We start from the raw sequence: 18,460 nt of genomic DNA on the forward strand, positions 1-18,460 counted from the left end.
ACCGCCACTCACAAACATACTGCAAATGATCTGAACACACAGGGGCAGAAATAGGTTGATGCATCACTTGTACACGTGCACATACAAACTGTAATCCATTCACTCGTGCAGGTGCACATACAGTGCACAACATTGCCTTATAAAGGCATAGAGCAGTGACTACAGAAGCAGTGAAGTTGAGAAAAAAGGGTTGAAACTTTTCAAGCGGCAAACTGTAAAACAGATAGAAAAGTTGTAATGCTTTAATTTGATGTCTTTTTAGGCTGATTGTTTTACCCAAAAATCATTGCCGCCATAGAACCCACACAATACCTAAAAAATGCAGATGCCTTTGGATAAGGGCATGCTCAGAACATTTTCAGAGGCTTGGTTTTTAGGTCCGTTTTGTAGTTCTGCGAATTTAAAAATCTGTTTTCATGGAAGCTACAAATTTCAGTGGAATAACATTTTTTTTTATATAGTAAAACAGATGTCAAAAAGTCAGATACAGGTTATTTTGACCAAATAACTCCTTTTTGCCTTTTTAGGGCAGAACAGGTCCCTAATGCCTATCACATGTAACACTTATTAAAATGCATCGCATTTGTCATGACCTGGAGGTATGAGAGTAAACGACAAGACTTAATTGGCAGCTGAGAACGATAACACCTGCGAACAGCCAGCGGCTTGTCTTGTCCATTTGGTCGGACTGGATTCTCCACACACACACCACCATTCAAAACAAAGGCTGATCAGTGGGGAAGAAGAAAAGTGAGAGGAGGCGGCAGAGGGGGGTGGAGAAAAAAGGCGAGGTTGACAAGCAATGATTGATGTTCGCCCATCACGCTAGGCCTGACACTCATCCTTCTCCCTCCCTCCATTTGCAACAAAGTCACCAGTGTGTGTGTACGTGAATGGATGGATGTTTTCCAGTGTGTGTGTTCCAGACTAAAACCTATTCAATCAATAAAGTGAGGCTCTCTGAATCACAGGGCAATAGCCAGATTGCTGACAGGACAGAAGAAGAAGCGTAGGAGAGCACATTTCACATGTAGATTAAAATCTTGGCACGGTAACCTTTAGTGTGGATTGTGCGTGGGTGGTTGGGTGGCGGTGTGTGTGTGTGTTGGGGGGGGGGGGTTAGTAGCATGTAAACAGGCCTTATATGTCAAGGTGGCATGTGTGACACGGGACAGGCATGTTTCGACACTATTGATAGACAAAACCTATGTTGGGGTGAGTTGGTCACATCTTGTGGTGACAATATATTCAGACGAGCAATGACTTGGCCTCAGCATGTGTAACTGCTACTATCACAATCAACAACAATAGATATATCTTGGTAAGTGTCTTTTGCTAAATTCTCTTCTAACTGTCCTGGGATTCCCTGGTGCTTCTAAATCCACTCACACACACCCGAAAACACATACATTACACTAGCTCAATTTCTTGGACTTTGTGATGTACTCATTATTGTTTCCACAATGTGATCTGTTAAAGTAATACAATAAAACATAAATAATATCCTCTTCATGAAAGCCTTCACCAGTGGTGGAAAGTAACTAAGTAAGTATTGTACTTAAGTACAGTTTTGAGATACTTCTACTTTACTTGAGTATTTCAAGTTTCTGCAACTTTATACTTCTACTCCACTATAATTCAGAGGTGCCCTTACTCATCAGCTTGCCCTCTTAAGTCTAATAATCAAAATTTGCTGTCTGTCCCACACACTCGCCTTAAGACCCGTGGTGATCAAGCTTTTGAGGCTGTAGCACCTAAACTATGGAATGCTCTGTCTGCACCCTTATAGTCTGCTGATTCTGTGGACTCTTTTTAAAGGCAGCTAAAAACTTACCTTTTTAGACAGGCGTTTGGGTAACCTGTATGCACCAGGCTTGCATCTTATGTATTTATTGTGTATTTTTTACTACATACTATATATTTATTGTGTATTTTAACTATGTCTTGCATAGCTATTGTGTATTTTATTACGTAATATACAAAATATAATCAACAAAAAAAGATGTATTATTCTAGGTAAGATAATACTTTCTTGATCCCCAGGGGGAAATTCACAAGCTACTCAGCAGTATATAAAGTAATATAACATATAGTAAGTAAAAAGTAAAATATTGTACATATTAGTGCATCAACCTTTATAATCCAATAATATAATATACATTATTCTTAAATGGGTCATTCTGCATAATGAATACTTTTTATTTTTGGTAGTTTAAGTATATTTTGATGCTTATACGTTTGTACTTTTACGTAAGTAAAATTTTGAATGCATGACTTTTACTTGTAACAGAGTATTTTTACATTGTGGTATTGCTACTTTTACTTAAGAAAGATCTGAGTTTTTCTTCCACCACTGGCTTTCACATTCAATGCACTAAACGTTCAGTTTGTGGTCTTTCCTGGGAAAATGTTTCTGGTGCACGCGAAATGATGCCCTTGATGTTGCCAGCAGCAGCAACAGCAGTTTGTTTGGAGTAAACAAAAGAAGTGGGAAGTTAGTATCCGTAACAGTTATGTTGAACAGACAAAAGAAAAAGCACCGTCTAAACATGTTTTTAGCATCAAATCTTAGGACAAGATGTTCAGTGGAGAAACATCACAGCTGTGATGTTTAGCGGCAAAGATGTGGCCAGAATAAAAATACAAATTTTATAGATTATCCCTTTGAAAGCACTCTATAAATAATCTGGACTTGTCATAAGGCTCTCTTCATTTGTCTGCAATGCTGTAGGGTCACAACTGATTCATGACTTTGTTGGATTTGTTGCACGCACTGTCTTCCCCATCAACCCCCCACACTGTGCAGACTGTTAAAGAAGAAGTACCTAAAAAATAACCCAGTGACACCAGTATAACCTCTCCTACATTGTCATAACATTAAAGAACTCCAGAATACAAACTCATTGCACTCACTTTTGACATTTTGTATTTTGAGGTCCTGAAGTAATAACCCATTACTACAGTGAATGGTATTTTACCGTATTTGTAATGTACCTTCCCTCCTAGTTGAAATGGTTAATAAATCATGTATCACTCTTTATACATAAAAGGAAACAGTTCACACATGCAGATGAGCAGAGTGTGTTTGCAAGGGAATGATACATTTCTTCAACAACCGCCAAATGCAAAGTTTGAAGCTTACTCACCCTGGACATTTAATATCAACCTCCATTCTGGGGCAGAGTGTATATTAGCTGCAGGGATGAACCCTCCATTTTGGCTCAGATCTCTCCCCTGTTTCCAACCTCTCTTTACATACTGCAAACTTGGCGACGAGCTAACCCAACAAAAATGGGACTGTTTCAGAAATTAAACGCATGGTGAATTCCCACGCTGCCATGAGGGCCCTGGTTCTTTGTGAAGACTTTCAAAACCGAATCTTCAAACAAAAACATACAAATCTGTTCTCTCCACTCTCAGCGGAGAAAACACGGGGCTAAGCCTTGATGGAAATGTTTCATTTCTTTTCCTCCCAACAGATGCTAAACGAGCAGCACGAATCTCTCGATTTGCATCTTTAGTTGCTTTGTTGATTTGATAACACATTTTTGCATTTGGAAACAGCTCGAGTAATTTGACTGGGGACTCCCAATTTGCCTTTGAGGAGAAGATTGTACTGCAAACATTGCTTTGTGGTGTGCTGGCATTCCTTTCCTTTGCTTTCTACTTGGCATACATTGTGTTTTTGAGTGTGAGATAGAAAAAGGGTGTATATTAGGGAACATAACAAAGAATTATCGTTTAATAAATGTGTGAGATAGGGCGGATCTTCTGTCCATATGAGCCTCTTTACACCTCTTCTATCTGTCATTAACAGATTCAGGAAATGGAATTAATGACAATGAGCAGACAACGCTGAGCGCTGGACCTGGACCAACCTCAGACTCTAAACAGGGGTTTGTGTGTGTTCTTGTATTTCTATTTTTACAAAGAGAAAAATATCTCACAAGGATACAAGGGAAAGGAATATATCTCAAAGTTAAGAATTCTGCCTGTTCTCACGTCTTTAAGAGGCTATGTTAAATTCAGAAGTGATTTTTAGGGTCGAGATTGGAATTAGGATTAGGACTGGACTGGAGTAAAGGTTAAGGTTGTAGATTTTGTGTATGTTTTGCACAGGATGTTTACACAGTCAGTAACCAACCTTGTCATGAAGTTTGATGTTATATTAATAATATTTTCTACATGTATTCTACCCCTCTACAACAGTGCTTCAGTGTATCCAGGTCATGAGGGCTTTTACATTTGTTGTTTGACACACTTTGTGCTGGGTAGCGTTTTGTTTGGAAAAATCTCTTGGATGAGTGTGGCAATAACAGAATTTAGTTTTGAAAGACTGGGTAGACAGCTAGCATAAGAAATAAACAGAAAAAAGTCTGAAGTCTAAAACAGTAACAATTTGCAGATTGTCACTTTACAGCAACAAATATTATATTCATTGCAGGCTATGTAGTATTACAAAATAGTTTTGGTTAACCTTTACTATACAAACCCAAGAAAACACATCCAGGCACTGAATACTGTGTTATGTGGCCTCACTCTCTCCTCCTGACACCAGTCTTCAATGAAAGCCAGATGATCTAACAGTACAAAGAACAACCATCATTAGCTACTCACCATCAGCATGCAGGCACAGGCAGGACCCAGTATGACCCTGAAAAGGTCACAACAACCTGTGTGTGTGTGTGTGTGTATAGTGCTTGTGTGGGTTTGGAGCACTGGGGAACCCTGGGACCTCCATCCCACAGGAGACGGTCATCTGGCAGGTGCTTGTGGATTTTTGTGTGTGTGTACGGTTAATCTGCTTTGCGCATTGCTAAGGGAACCCCTCAACAGTCTTGCTTTCCCTTGCATTTTCCATGGTGTCTTTCTACATTGCATCTGTGTGTGTGTGTGTGTGTGTGTGTGTGTTAGTCCTGCAGCTGGAGTTCTACTCAGCTGGCGTCTCTTTATGCAGTCCTGCTTCAAATAATGAACTGTGTCTCTGCACAGCGGGGGACATTTTAACTCAAGAGCACACAACTCCCAGAAGCTAGCACCACTTAACATTTTAGCACCCAGCTAACATATTGAGTCTCTTACTGTACAACAAAGCAACAACTAACCCTGCAATTACCTCCGAGTCCTTAAAGATGAACCGACATTATGTGAGAGCCTTGATATAAAAATGATTTGCAGGCTCTTTCTCTTCAAACTTTTATAATAACAACCGGCCAATAACAAAATGCGTATTAGTAAGCTAATAACCAGCTTCCCTGCATCTGCTGCTCCTTTTTTCCTCAGGGGAAGATTTGGCACCTCACTATAAAGCCCAGCAACAGAATTACCTCAGCCTAAACCTGTCAACAGACCATTACAGCCCACGCTGACTATTACGGGCTGGAAAAAAAAAGGGCCAAAGCCATTGTAGCGCAAAGGTGTTGGCAGATATAGGCCGGAGGAATGTGGCAACAGGGATATTTGTTGGCTGTGTGCAAGAGAGTCTTGTTTCTCAAAACACGGTTAAGTCTGCAGACCCTTATCAGCATGCTTAATAAAGCGTGGTGATGCCGGGATATCAATACGGGATCAGTTTGGATGGAGAAGATTTAAAAAAACATAGTGATAATCCAGGGTTGAACAGTGTAGGCTACAAGACATGGAATTTTAGAAAGTTGAGTTGATTGCAGAGCTTTCAGTGGGCTAATAAATCCTTCACAGGAGGTGTTTTTTCTGTTACTCCTTCCATTCCAAAGCAATGATTTAGATTGTAATAACAAGACTTTGGTAGACAACCCCTTACTCCTTATCACTATTACGTCTGGGTGATTTTGACCTTTACATGACTTATTTTCCTAGAAAAGATATTCTACTGAGTTGTAAATTGCTTGGATAAGAGTGTCAACTAAACAACAGGTGGGTGGAAAACTCTCAAAATCACCAAAATTGGAGGTATGTTGTTTTCACACTAAAAGCAATATTAGGAACTGTTGAAACACAGGCTCTCACCTAAATGTTTATTCAGCTTTAATGTCTTACAATCCCATGATTCTCTCTTCTTTCTAGGTTCCTAAGAAATTCTGTTTCTTGAGAGAAGAACATGTTTAACCAATAAATAAAAGCCAATAACAGTAAAATAGTTCCAAAGACACAACGTGAGCAAAAATGTGCAAAGAATGTGTCGAAAAACAACGATCTAAACTTACAGTACTAGACTCCCCAAACACCCTGAACTCTACACTTCAGCATGGCCCCATCATACTCATGGGCTTTCCATCACTGTCCTCCATGGAGGGAGTGGGGGAATTTGGCAACTCCCTCCTCGACTTCCCCCCAGTGGGAAGGGCAGTCATACCTGGGGGCCCATGAATGGAGCCCTCAGGTAAAGCGCTGTTGAAACAAATCTAAAGCTGCCTAATGACACGCACCGTGAAACTCTTCACAGGTCATTTATGCTGCTGACAGGCTGCTGCCACAACGCTGCACACCTCCTCCTCTTCATGTGTCTGTGTGTGTATGTGTGTGTATGAGACAGACATGGAGAGGGACATAGATATACAAACAGAAGAGAGAGAGATAGCCAGAGTTAGAGAGTAAGAAAGAATGGAAAAAAGAAGCTGATGTATATGTGATATGTATTAGTCATTCAATGGGAGGTAATCTGTGAGCTATGAAAACAGTGTTTAGCCTTCTGCAGCATGGCCTCACAGCATGGGAAAGCGATTAGAGATACTATCTCCAATGGCTGCTCTGCACTTGGGTTAAGGAGGCAATAGCTACCTCAGGTCGTATTTCTAAAGACGTTAAATTTATGTTTGCTGTTCTTGGAGTCTGTTTTGCGGATCAGTGGATGCCCTTGGAAAATTTTGGCTCATATTAATCTGCTGCAAATGCATCGGTAATCCAGCACACTAGTATGCCTCCTGGTATCATTACTCACTTCCGCCACTTCAACCCCAGACTGGGATGAGTGTGGACAGAAGGCGAGGAGAGGTAACAAAAGGGGAATAAATGCTAGTCTTCCAGCTCTGGTTCCAAAAACAGTATCACCTTCGATTTCTACAGTAGATTGCCAAAATTACAAGATTTTAATGAGTGTGATATAACTGGATACTTGAACAGAATTCTTGTCACGATGCTTATCCCTTAGCAGTTTAGTGAAACAGGCTTTTCCTTCAGGACCAGCTGCACTCACAAGGCAAGAAGACATCGTGTTAACACTGTGAAATTAAACTTGACTTGCTTGGATTATTGTAGTCATTCATCCAAATGATATTTGAGATACAGAATGCAAGCAAGATAGAACCTAGTATGATTTTGCCTTTTTTTCTCCTGCATTGATGGTTAGTGGATTATCACAAGTCAGTACTGGAGCGCTCTTGTTGTCAGGGGATTTTATAGTAGACTTTTAATTTGTTCTTTGCTTAGTTTGGCATAGTCATTAATATGGCAACCTTCTACACAAATAATCAAACAAAAGAATTGAGGACAGTATCACCATCGATTTCTACAGTAGATTGCCAAAATTACAAGATTTTAATGAGTGATTGAGGAAAAAACAAAAGAATTCACACTGGGAATGAAATGAAGTATCACATTATTATTATTGTAAAATTGTAAAAAAAAAAATAAAATAAAATAAAAACAACACACTACACAATTCACACAAACACACAATTCAACACGTATTTGTAATGTTGAGCTTAAAGGTTCACTTATGACCTTGGAAACAGCAGCTTGACAAAATCATTTCCAACACAAGGTCCAACTTACTTGTTGTTTCTGAAGCTTTTGACAACATCTTGTGGCCTTCCCTAGCAGATACAGTTGCTCTGTTGTCATTTGTTTCTTGTTGTTTCAGGGTTTTTTGTATTTGGAATCTGGGTTAGGTTATACCTTTCAATGTCTCTGTTCAGCATGTGTCAAGTTTTTTAAAACTTTATTTGGTTATTGAATATTTATTATATTATGATATTAATCTGGAAAAATCACATCCCTGATTGCTTATTTCTTACATACCTGCTGCATTTGTTTGTACAGTGATGTTTGAGGTGGCTGTTATGTTTTGTTATATGTTCAGTCGCGGCACAACATTCACTTTAATTACAACAGGTTCGCACATGCGCAACAAATTGGGTTCTTCCTTGGCCCATGCTACACCCTTCCACCCAGTTTCATGAAGATCCGACCAGTAGTTTTTCCGTAATCCTGCTGACAAACAAACAAACCTCCTTGGCTGAGATAATAATAAAAACTAAAATCAAACACATTTAAGGGAAATGTTCATTCATGCTTTTAAATCTTTAAATGCCCCTATCCTTGTTAAAAAACAAACAAACTACTATTACTATTTAGTATGATTTAGGCTATGACTTGGCCTCAAATAGATTATGCCTTTAATGGTAGGTATTCAGGTAGGTTTACCTGCTGACACATCCCTGAAGGTACGCGTCTTGCTAAAAGGCACCTTCACAGCAGTTTTTTAGGGAGGGAAGACCATAACTCATTCAATTTACCCTTCCAGAAGAAACGTTGATTCATCCTTGAGATCATTTCTTTTTCTTTTCCGTATCCTTCATCAGTGCTGAACCTGTGACACAACAGGGTTTCAACAAAGATATTGTTTTGATCCTCTTTTCACTTAAACACCTACACAGGGGAGGTCAAAGGTCAGGCTCAGCCCAGAACAACAGCCTCTAAGCTGTCACGCCTTGAGTGTGCCATCCCTAATCATTATTACTGAGTACTAAATGTGTATGTCAAGACTAACATGTATGGACTAAAGTGTATCATAAAGCTTGAACTACTATTTTGAATTGTATGTGAGCTTATGTCGTCTTTCTAGCTTGTGTATCAGTACAGTATGTTGTTTTTAAAGATACATTTCCAAGTTATTATCAACATGTCTGTTTAACAATATCATCAGTACACATTTATCATACTTGCTTCTGTCTCACATGTTTAAGAAAATATTCTAGGTTATTTTGGTTTTTAACAAACTTTCCCTAATATATCAGATAACACAACACGAATCTGTCCATCACATACTTTCCTTTTCCCCTAAATTGTTACCACACCATCTCAGATCCTTTCCCAACTTCAATTAATGTCTCCACACATCACTTTCAAGCTGCAAATTCCCCTCTTCCAAAAACGAAAACATTCACATAAGAATAGACAGTTTAAACAGGTGCCATGGTAACATAATCGTCACTGTGGCAATTACTGACTTATGCCTGACTAACAGCCATAAATCATTCTTTCTCTACAAAGAGGACGTTGTGGCGCTCCACTCCCATCCAATAATCAGAAATTGCTCCATGTACGGCGTGACGAGTGGGCACTGAAACAGCCTATTCTTCTGTTTGGCGGACGATATTTCGCTCTCTATGGTGACATTACAGGGATCCTTCAGCAGGCACGATATTGTACCTGCTCGACACCTGTTAGCTTTAGCCAAGGGTTTCATCAGATAGTTGAAATAAATACTAGTCATCATCATAACCATAATCATAGTCATAAAAACCATGGGCCTTTATGCTGTTGCCAAATTGCCCTGCCATCTGATTTACAGTTGGACTGGGTGGGGAGGGGAAACAGATAGGGCAGAGAGGAGGATGGGGCCTATTACGTGCTTGGAATGGGATAAATACTCAAATATACACACCTACAGACCACCCGTCTCTCTCTCTCTCTCTCTCACTCACACACACTCACACTCACACACACACACACACACACACACACACACACACACACACACAGGAACTTACAGGCATATAATGGCTGGGGATGGGCTTGAGGGAAGAACACAGAGGAATTCTCTTGGGATTACAAAGAGGAACATTGTACTACCCTCACACACAGTATAGCAGGTGAGTAGAGTGATAAGGGGCCAGAGGACAAATTAGCCCTCATATTAAAATAATCCCTCATGTCTAATAACAATAATATGCTCCACACTGAGGCTATTGCACGTTCACAATGGTCTTCCTTTTCAGGCAGCAACTTGTTGAAAACAGATTTGAGTGTTTGCGAAATGGGCCCATCATATCTGCTGGACCTGTCAACAGTCCTGAAATACACAGAGGTTAGAGTAATGGATGCCAATAACTGCAGTAAGAAGGCAGTCTGTGTACACTCATAATCCTGACCAGCTGCTTGATACAAAAGTAGAGCCAATGATGCAGCAAAAAGACATGTGTCTTTAAAAGGGGAACTCCACCAATTTTTCACGAGGTCCAGTTGGGAGTACTACTCCGCCTGTGAAAACAGGTGTACAATGTCTTCAGTGGCTCTAAAGGGGGTATTTCAAAGTTTGAATGATGTCATCAGTGTTATCTCAGCTTGTTTTTACACAAAGCCTGCGTTAGGTTTGGGTTTTGAAAGAAGGGGGCATTCGGGATGTAGGAGAGGTCATCTGGACGTCAGTTACCCGGTTGTATTATGGGAAATGTAGGATCCAGTGTTTTTTTTAGCTTGATTCATACTAGATACTAAAAGTCAGGATATCTCTGCCTCTACTGCTTCGATCTTTTTTAAAGCTATGAAAGTGCAATACTAAATAACCGGAGTACAGCTTTAAAGCCCGGTAGGCATTGTTCGGATTAAGCCTGATTTTAGCCCAGAATTGGTCACTCCCAACTAATTGTTGGGCCAAATTTCTGACAGATCAGTTGTCATTGATGTTCAGTTTGAGGGGGTCACGACACTTAATTGCCTTAATAATCAACAATCTGGCTCTCAGACATTCAGTTGGATTTCTGGCATGTCAGAAATTTTGGTCGGCAGTTTGAGCAGGTCCACGGTCCAATTTGATACATGGCTGCTGTCAAAACATCCATTATTAGCTGTAGCAAGTTTGTTTAAGTGTTACTGATATTTTACAGATGATGGTTAAAACTGTAGTCTCAACTGAGACTATGCTGTGATATGAGGTTCTGGCTGTGCAGAGGTAGATTAAAACATGTAGTGAGTTAACAATGCAGTGTCTGTTAATATGTTTAAGGTGCATTTTATGAATTTTAAGGGGCGTCCACAGCAAATACGATTGGCGCAGTTTATTTGTTATTTATGTATTATATTTTAGACAACTGAAACTACAGTTAAATGAAACAGCTATAAACCATTAAGTGTATTTCAGCAGCCAAATGTGTTCAGCTATTTCTTTGTATTCATAACAAGCATAAACATCATGAAAGATAAATTAGGAGAATGTGTACAGCCAAGTCCATCATGTTGCTGTGAAGTAACAGGGGCTGGAGTCAGATTCCTTATGACATACTAAGGCACTAAGATAGAAACAAAGAGCTCACCAACATATTTATCTGATTGTTGTCTCACCTGTCTACCCTTATAACACAGCTGATCAAAACTTCTAGGAATTGTAGGGAGGCCGTCTCCTTCCTTTCAGTCTTCAGTCCCGTGGGAATAAAAAAAATGCATTTCCATGGTTGTGTTTTTTAAAAAGGTGCATAGCTATTACAATAAATTGTGCCTGCAGAGGAGGGCCATAACACTGTTGATTCTGACTTGTGCTAAAAAAAAAAATAAAAATAAAAAAAAAAAAAAAAAAATGGATAAAACATGTGGCATGCACAAACAAAATGCAGGGCAAAACAAACAAGAAATATTAACAAAACAAAATCTGCTGAATCATGGAATGCTTATTTTCATCTATAAAACAGACTCAAATTCTATTAAATTTGTAATTTGGACCCAAAGAAAAGTTTTAGATTGTGTTACAATATTGTCTTAATTCATTTCAACTAAAGCAATGTTCTTTTGATCACAAGGTTATGAAAATTGCCAAATATATATATATATACACAATATGCCAAGTAAACATCAAACGTTGCAGGCACATAACCTAACTTATCAAACACATACAGTAGAGAATACAGCAGTGTAAACTGTAGACATTAATTTCTGATGGATAACATCAACAACACTGTGTTTTAATTTATGTCAGCCCTTGGTATTGTAGTTTGAGAAGTAAAACTGAGATGGGACTAAAAACAAAAAAATCTGCAAAAAACAATTTCTGAGGTTATGATGCTGGGAAACAACAGAAAAATGTGTTAGTCAGCATTTGGAATTATTTCAAGCTCAAGTGGATGTAAACTATTTTTCAAAGTCAAACTGTGAAAAAGCTCAGGAAAATCTCTTTTTATGTTATTCCAGCACCAAATCTGAGACTTGCATCAAACTTGCTTCTCATAAACATGCTTTTACATTAGCAGCAAAAACATCCTGCAGCTCTTACAAGAAGCATTCACTTGTTTTTAATAGACACTAGGTCCGTTCTGTGCAGAGAGTCAAGCAAATCATCCAAAACCTGGTGATCTAATACTGAACTTTTAACACTAACATGATATCATCTTAGATTTCATTATGGGTAACATCCTGATAAGGAGGTGGCTGAATCACTGGTATGGAATGATGAGGTTTGCAAAGGCTTATTGCAGTATAATAATATCCCTTCAGACAGGATGGAGCTCCTCTATGGTTTTGGGGCGTTCTGCATTCGCAGTCGCCTCCTGGCCAAGGCTTCCTGTTTTTTCCTCTCGATCTCGGCTGCAGAGCACTTCCCTGTCATCTGGCTTGTGACAAAAACTGGAAAGGAGGAAGGAAAGTGAGAAAAATTTATGGAAACACTAAAGATGGTTTGCTAGGAAATGCTGAAAATTAAAACACTTGCAAAGACCTGAAGAGAAAAAGGGAAATCGGCCCTAAATCAGAATTTGTTTTTTTGTTGCTTGAACAACTAAGTTTTAATTTAACATAAAAATGTTGCTACCATAACTAGGATCAGTGGATACCCATGGTGAAGCTCATTTGCAAGTAAAAAAAAAAACAAAACATCCCTCTATGTCCAGAAGAAAATCAGTCTGCAATTCATTGGCAGTGAAGCTTCCTGAGGTTTGGACTCTTGACAGCATCACAAATTAAAGCCATGGCGTTATGTTTACTTGCTTTGGGGGAGAATTGTTCATGTGCACAAGCACTGAACTGTCAGTGATTATAAGAACAACATGTGACATCTGTTTTACTTGTGAGTTTTCACTTCAATATCTAGTCTTATAGCAAATTACTGAGGACAGTAGATGGAATAGACAAACTGCAAAGATGCACTGAGTTAACCAAAATAACCATTTACCAAGAAGAGTAAAAGCACTGAACTTTGTCTTAATGGAAATACCTTTTAGTTATTACATATTTTACTGACCATGGTTTATCAAATGCAATTTTAGACAATTATCTCTGCTGGTGGCTTCTTTAACAAACAGGCACTCCTGTGTGATATCATTATTTAACATTCAAACTAAAAAACATTTTAATTTATCTCTAATCTCTATCATGCTTTAAAGCAGCCCAGGTGCAAATATCAAAATTCAGACAGCTCACCTTTGTTGCTTATAACTGCTGAGTCAGATACATTTCTCTTAAAGGCTGTGTGATGGGACGTGGAGTTCTGTGTTGCCCTGGCTGTCACTGTATGTGGCTTCATATCCACATTAGCATTCCCAGCCTGGAAAGTTCCAGAGGAATCTCTATACTGGCTAAATGTGCCCAGACTCATGCGGCTTCCTGGGAGGCTCTGAGACATCTGTGATTTGTTGTTGGCACCTTTCATGGGAATGTCCCATCCTTGGTAGTTCACACTTTCACAGCTAGTCCCTGGTAATGAGTTAGAACGAACAAAAGCACATGGCGACTGTCTATTAGCACTGGCACCGGCCTTCATGGACCAGGCCGTGTCGATTGGCAGAGGCACTGTGGTTTTTCGCTGTCTGTCTACAGCAATATCTTGTTTTTCTTGGCAGTTGCTGGGGCTCACTTGCAGTGGCTGACTGTTGGAGATCCTCTCCACGCTGTCACATACCTGGTAGAGCAGCGCGTCTTCATCCCCATCATCCCATAAACTGTCTGAAATGTCTTTAACAGAGTCTGCAGCTACCCTAGTCTCCTTCTGATTATTAGTGATCTTGTCAGGTTGAGGAGTAGACAGTGTCTTTGTCGGAGCAGATTTCTGGACAGACATCTCTGATTTAGGTTGTATAACAGTGAAGCTGGACTTGGAAACTTCTTTGGCAGCCGTCTTGGGCTGGAAGTGAGGGTTGGGCTCTAACTTGAAAGTGCTTCGGTTGGTAGTCTTTGGTTTGGGACACAGTTCCTGGAGTGTACTGCAGCTTGGCTTGGAGTGCAAGTTTAAAGGCTGATGTGCAGAGTTTGTATTTGCAGTAGGCTTGCAAACAGAGATGAACGGAGTAGTGTTTGTCTTAGTGTTAGACTGCAAGGTGGTTTTAGGGTTGGTGTCATGTTGCTGGTCAGGATCCTGGGTCATCGCCAGCACAAAAGAGTCATTAAGTAGGTCATCATTCTCCCAGTCGTCATCAAAGTCATCACACTTGTTTGCACTGAAACCACAAGATCCTTTTTCTTCAGCAGGATGTGCAGCTGGGCCAGACTTGTCAGCTGACTTGAGCTCTAATTGTCGGGTTTCAGCTAAAGTTAAAGTCACAGATTGATCTTTTATTTCCTGTGAATAGGCTGATGCTGAGGAGCCCTGGCTTAGCCGGCCACTGACTCTCTGAGTGGAGCAGTCAAACAGAGCGTGCAGCTCTGCCTCCATCTGATCCGATGGGGATGGACACTTTCGGTTCTTCACATTGCTAGGGAATGATGTCTCTGTCAGTTTTGTTTTGGAAGTCTTCAAACATTCATTGAGGTTATTGTTGACAGTGTTAAGCTGTTCTGAAGTCTCCCTGTCTTGTTGCATGTTCTCGTCAAACTGCCTGGCCAGTTTCATGAGGTCCTCCACACTGCTCTGCCTGTAGAGAGGAAACAATAGATAAGAAAAATAATCAACGATCCAAAAACAGGAAAACTACTACTAACTAAAAATAATTAAGAGCTACAGGCAAAAATTATTTATAATACCTGCATATAGTGTTTGTTAATGTAGGAAAGAAAACAGCAGGTCCCCAGTCAGTGAGTATCTGACTGGGGAATTTAATTACGCACCGAGAGGACTTCTTCCTGACTCTTGGTTTTGGGATGACCGGTGTGCAAGGGACGGCACTGTCACCTATCCACTGCAGTAGAGGAGATTCAGTCCCCTTCTGTTTCACATCCTGTGTAAGACACAAGCAAAAAGTTTAAGAATTTCTTTCAAAATATGAATCGAACGAACCTAAAACCTTATTATAGCACACAGATCTGAGTGACAAAACTACCAATTTCCACCATGGCATTTGGACATGTTCAGTGGTTAGTCTAATGTTTCTGAAGAAACAACTGACCTTTGGAGCAATTCGGTTGACGATATCTGATATTTCCACAACTCTGGTGTTCCTGAGCCCTGAGCCAGAAAACAGATAAAAACAAATACTTGTTATACTACTAACAGCACTAAAAACAATGTAAATTACACATGATAAATATCACCCAAGTTGTAATATCATTATTAATTTTAACTCAAATGCACAGTAGAATCTTGTTTTTTAATTTATGTTTGAAAAGCATTCGTAATTTTTAAATTTTACAGGTTCTTTCATATGCATGGTCATGTAACAATTAGTTTTAGTTAAGTTTTCAATCCCCACCACCATATGGTCATTAAGTAAAAAAGCAAGAAGCATGTTCAGCAGGTGTGCATGTTGTCATTCATGTAGAACCTGCCATTCAGATGTGATTAATGTGTTGCAGATCAGTGTTGTTTACCAGTATTAGTTGGAGTGGGAGATGTGGGATCCCAGAAAATGTCTTGTGATGTTTCCACATCACCTGGAGAATCCCCATTATTCAGGCCGGGGTATCTGCTGCAGCCTCTGCGTTTAGGACTCTGCAAATCTGTGTGTCAAACAGATATCAAGTGTTATATAATATCAGCTAAATGAAAACATCCACCGTCCATTTGCAATGGTCACAGTTATTCTAGTGCATTTAACTTAACATTATACATGACTAGCCTGGTATACATGTGTCCTTCTAGTGTAACAATGCTATACATTTAAGCACTCTAGGAATCCAAATGCAATCTCACTAAGAAGCTGTTTTTCCTCAACATATAATCTTATTTTCGTCTTCCTCACGTCATGGTGAACAACATCGTCAATAACTTATGAATGCCTTTGGTTTCTGGTTAGTGGTGTGTGTATTGTGAAACTAGTGAAAGTAAGAAGTAATAAAGTCAGTTAGCATGTTGTCCCTATCACATATTCGGTTTGATCGCCTAATGGCCGCCACCCCTCCTCCAAGTATGCAGATAGGGTTAAATGTTTTCAAGCCATCAGTTTATTCCGCCATTCAGTGCTGAGCAACAGATCGTTGTCTATTTTAATCGTTCCGCAGCCTCACCTTTACACATGGGTGATGTCGTTGTGCCAGGCATCTGCTTTCCTGTTTTCTTGTCTTGTATTTTGCTGTGACAAAGTTTGGAAACACTCCTCCACAGGTCAGTGAACTCAGGAGTGCCAGCAGCAGGTTCTGACATAGTTCACTAAAACAGCAATAGCGACGCAATCTCTGCTGAACATTATTGTATTAACTGCTTCGTGGATGCTCAGTGTCTTACAGCCGCGCGGCCGATACTTTATATTTAAAGTTCGTTTTCGCAAACACGTTTGTTGTGGTTTTGCCTTTAGCTCATTCATTCGGAGCAAGCCGCCATGTTTGGCCGTGACGTCATCAAACTACGGATGCTGGGCAGGTTTTGTCGCAGTTCGTTCGACGGCGCCACAACCGTTTTCAAGAGAGGAAGGCAAAACTGATCTGCAGCAAGGCATGTACGAAAATAGGAGTGTCAGTATTTCAATTTCATGGAGCGTGGCTTAAACTATTTTGCGAAAAAACAAATAAAACATTTTGTTCAGACAAATACAACATGAGGAAATATTAGCAGTGGTGGAAAATAACTGGCTAAGTAGCCTACATGAGTTCTGTACTTATGTACAATTTTGAGGTACTTCACTCGAGTATTTAAATTTTATGCTACTTCATGCCTCTTCTTCACTACATTTCAGAGGCAAGTACTATAGGCCTACATTTTACCCCACTACATTTATTTGGTAGCTATAGTTACTAGTTACTCTGCAGATAAAAAAACTATAATAATGCATGTAAAATACAATGCATTGTTACACTAAATTAAACAAACAGTATATTTAAAAAACATTACATAAAATGGGTAGAATTAGCTTGACTGCAGCCCGTTACATCACTGATACTAATATGTCTTACATGTAAACGCATCAGTACTAATAACCCAGTAATGCATTAAATAATTTAACACAGACAGAGCCCATTTTACCTCCTCAGTGAGTACTTTGATACTTTAAGTACATTTTGCTGTTAGCACTTACATACTTTTACTAATGCAGAGTAATGGACTATTTTTAAGATGTGGTATTGCTACTTTTACTTATGTAAAGAAAATTAAATGAGAAAACCATGAAGTAGGCATCCTCACACATGTGATGTCAGTGGGATGTTTACCTTTAGAAAAGAAATAAAAGTGATAATGCTGGCACCCCCTAAAACCTCTTCAAGGACCCCTGACAGTCCCTGGTCTTTAGTTGTGCACTGGTGCTTCACACTACAGAGCCCCTGGCAACATTACCATTGCTCTGAAGAAAGAATTATCACAACAATTTTTCCGTTTCAAAGTTAGTTTCAACAAAATGGGGGCAGCAAATCCACATTTATGCTCCCAAACTGTGCTTTATGTGGAAACTTCAGGAAATACATTAAATCTGAGCTTGTATTCTTGGTCAGTTGCAAGCAGTACAGTAAATATGTTGGTAGACAGCCTGGTACTACCAAATAGGTCTACCCATATGTTTGGCCAATAATTGTGCAGGCTTCATTGGGCCTGAAGCTTGTTTGTTTGTAGAAGCCTTGTTGTGAAGATTGTTGTTTGTGTGGACTGCATGGCTACTTTTCACAAATGTTTATTATGTGATTCAAACATATTTGTAAGCACAATTCATATTACATGGTGTTTGGCAAAAATGCCAAATAAGTCTGTTGAGGTTACCACGGTACTAAGGCTGTAACTGGGTCTGCAACCAGTTTCCCTTTATGAATATCAGAGTGGTGAGGATCAGCCTTCACTGTACCTTTGTCAACAGTCAGTATTGTTCTTTCAATAACAATTAGATATCAGCAGGTCAGATTATGCAACTTCTAATAGAGTCAATGTGAGGATATGAGTTTACTCAACAGTATAATATACCAGTAGTTCTTTAGCTCTTCTTTTCTCTTAATATCATTATCATCACATTGGAGTATCTGTTTATGCCTTGATAAAGGTTGGTGGACTAAACACCTGCAACAAAAACAATGGTAATAAGTCCACGACTTTATCATTCTTTCCCCGACAAAGTCTGACGTGTTGTGTTTTTGTAAATAGGAATGTTGTCAACAAACCAAGGAGAAAAACAAAAAGATAATGGGAGTCGGAATGGAAAATCTGGAT

General features: G+C 39.5%; 1 protein-coding gene across 1 annotated transcript; it reads right to left on the reverse strand.

Annotated features, from left to right (window-relative positions):
- Nucleotides 1-11,024: 11,024 nt before the first annotated feature.
- etaa1b (ETAA1 activator of ATR kinase b) lies at nucleotides 11,025-16,703 on the reverse strand. The gene is made up of 6 exons (XM_044213593.1): nucleotides 16,342-16,703; nucleotides 15,706-15,834; nucleotides 15,285-15,343; nucleotides 15,007-15,116; nucleotides 13,387-14,813; nucleotides 11,025-12,594 (listed from the first exon to the last, which is right to left on the reverse strand). The coding sequence occupies exons 1-6, from the start codon at nucleotides 16,475-16,477 to the stop codon at nucleotides 12,482-12,484; spliced, it is 1,974 nt and encodes a 657-aa protein (XP_044069528.1). The 5' UTR covers nucleotides 16,478-16,703; the 3' UTR covers nucleotides 11,025-12,481.
- Nucleotides 16,704-18,460: the final 1,757 nt, after the last annotated feature.

Source organism: Siniperca chuatsi, linkage group LG11 (genome assembly GCF_020085105.1).
Source record: "Siniperca chuatsi isolate FFG_IHB_CAS linkage group LG11, ASM2008510v1, whole genome shotgun sequence".
NCBI classification, from domain to species: Eukaryota; Metazoa; Chordata; class Actinopteri; order Centrarchiformes; family Sinipercidae; genus Siniperca; species Siniperca chuatsi.

Bases quoted from the DNA above. Each gene is read 5' to 3' on its own strand.
- etaa1b (XM_044213593.1), bottom strand. From the start codon at position 16,477: ATGTCAGAACCTGCTGCTGGCACTCCTGAGTTCACTGACCTGTGGAGG. The intron at 15,344-15,705 runs GTAAACAACACT...TTTCTGGCTCAG, and splicing joins TCCCACTCCAACTAATACTG to GGCTCAGGAACACCAGAGTT. The intron at 15,117-15,284 runs GTCAGTTGTTTC...TGTCTTACACAG, and splicing joins TCAACCGAATTGCTCCAAAG to GATGTGAAACAGAAGGGGAC.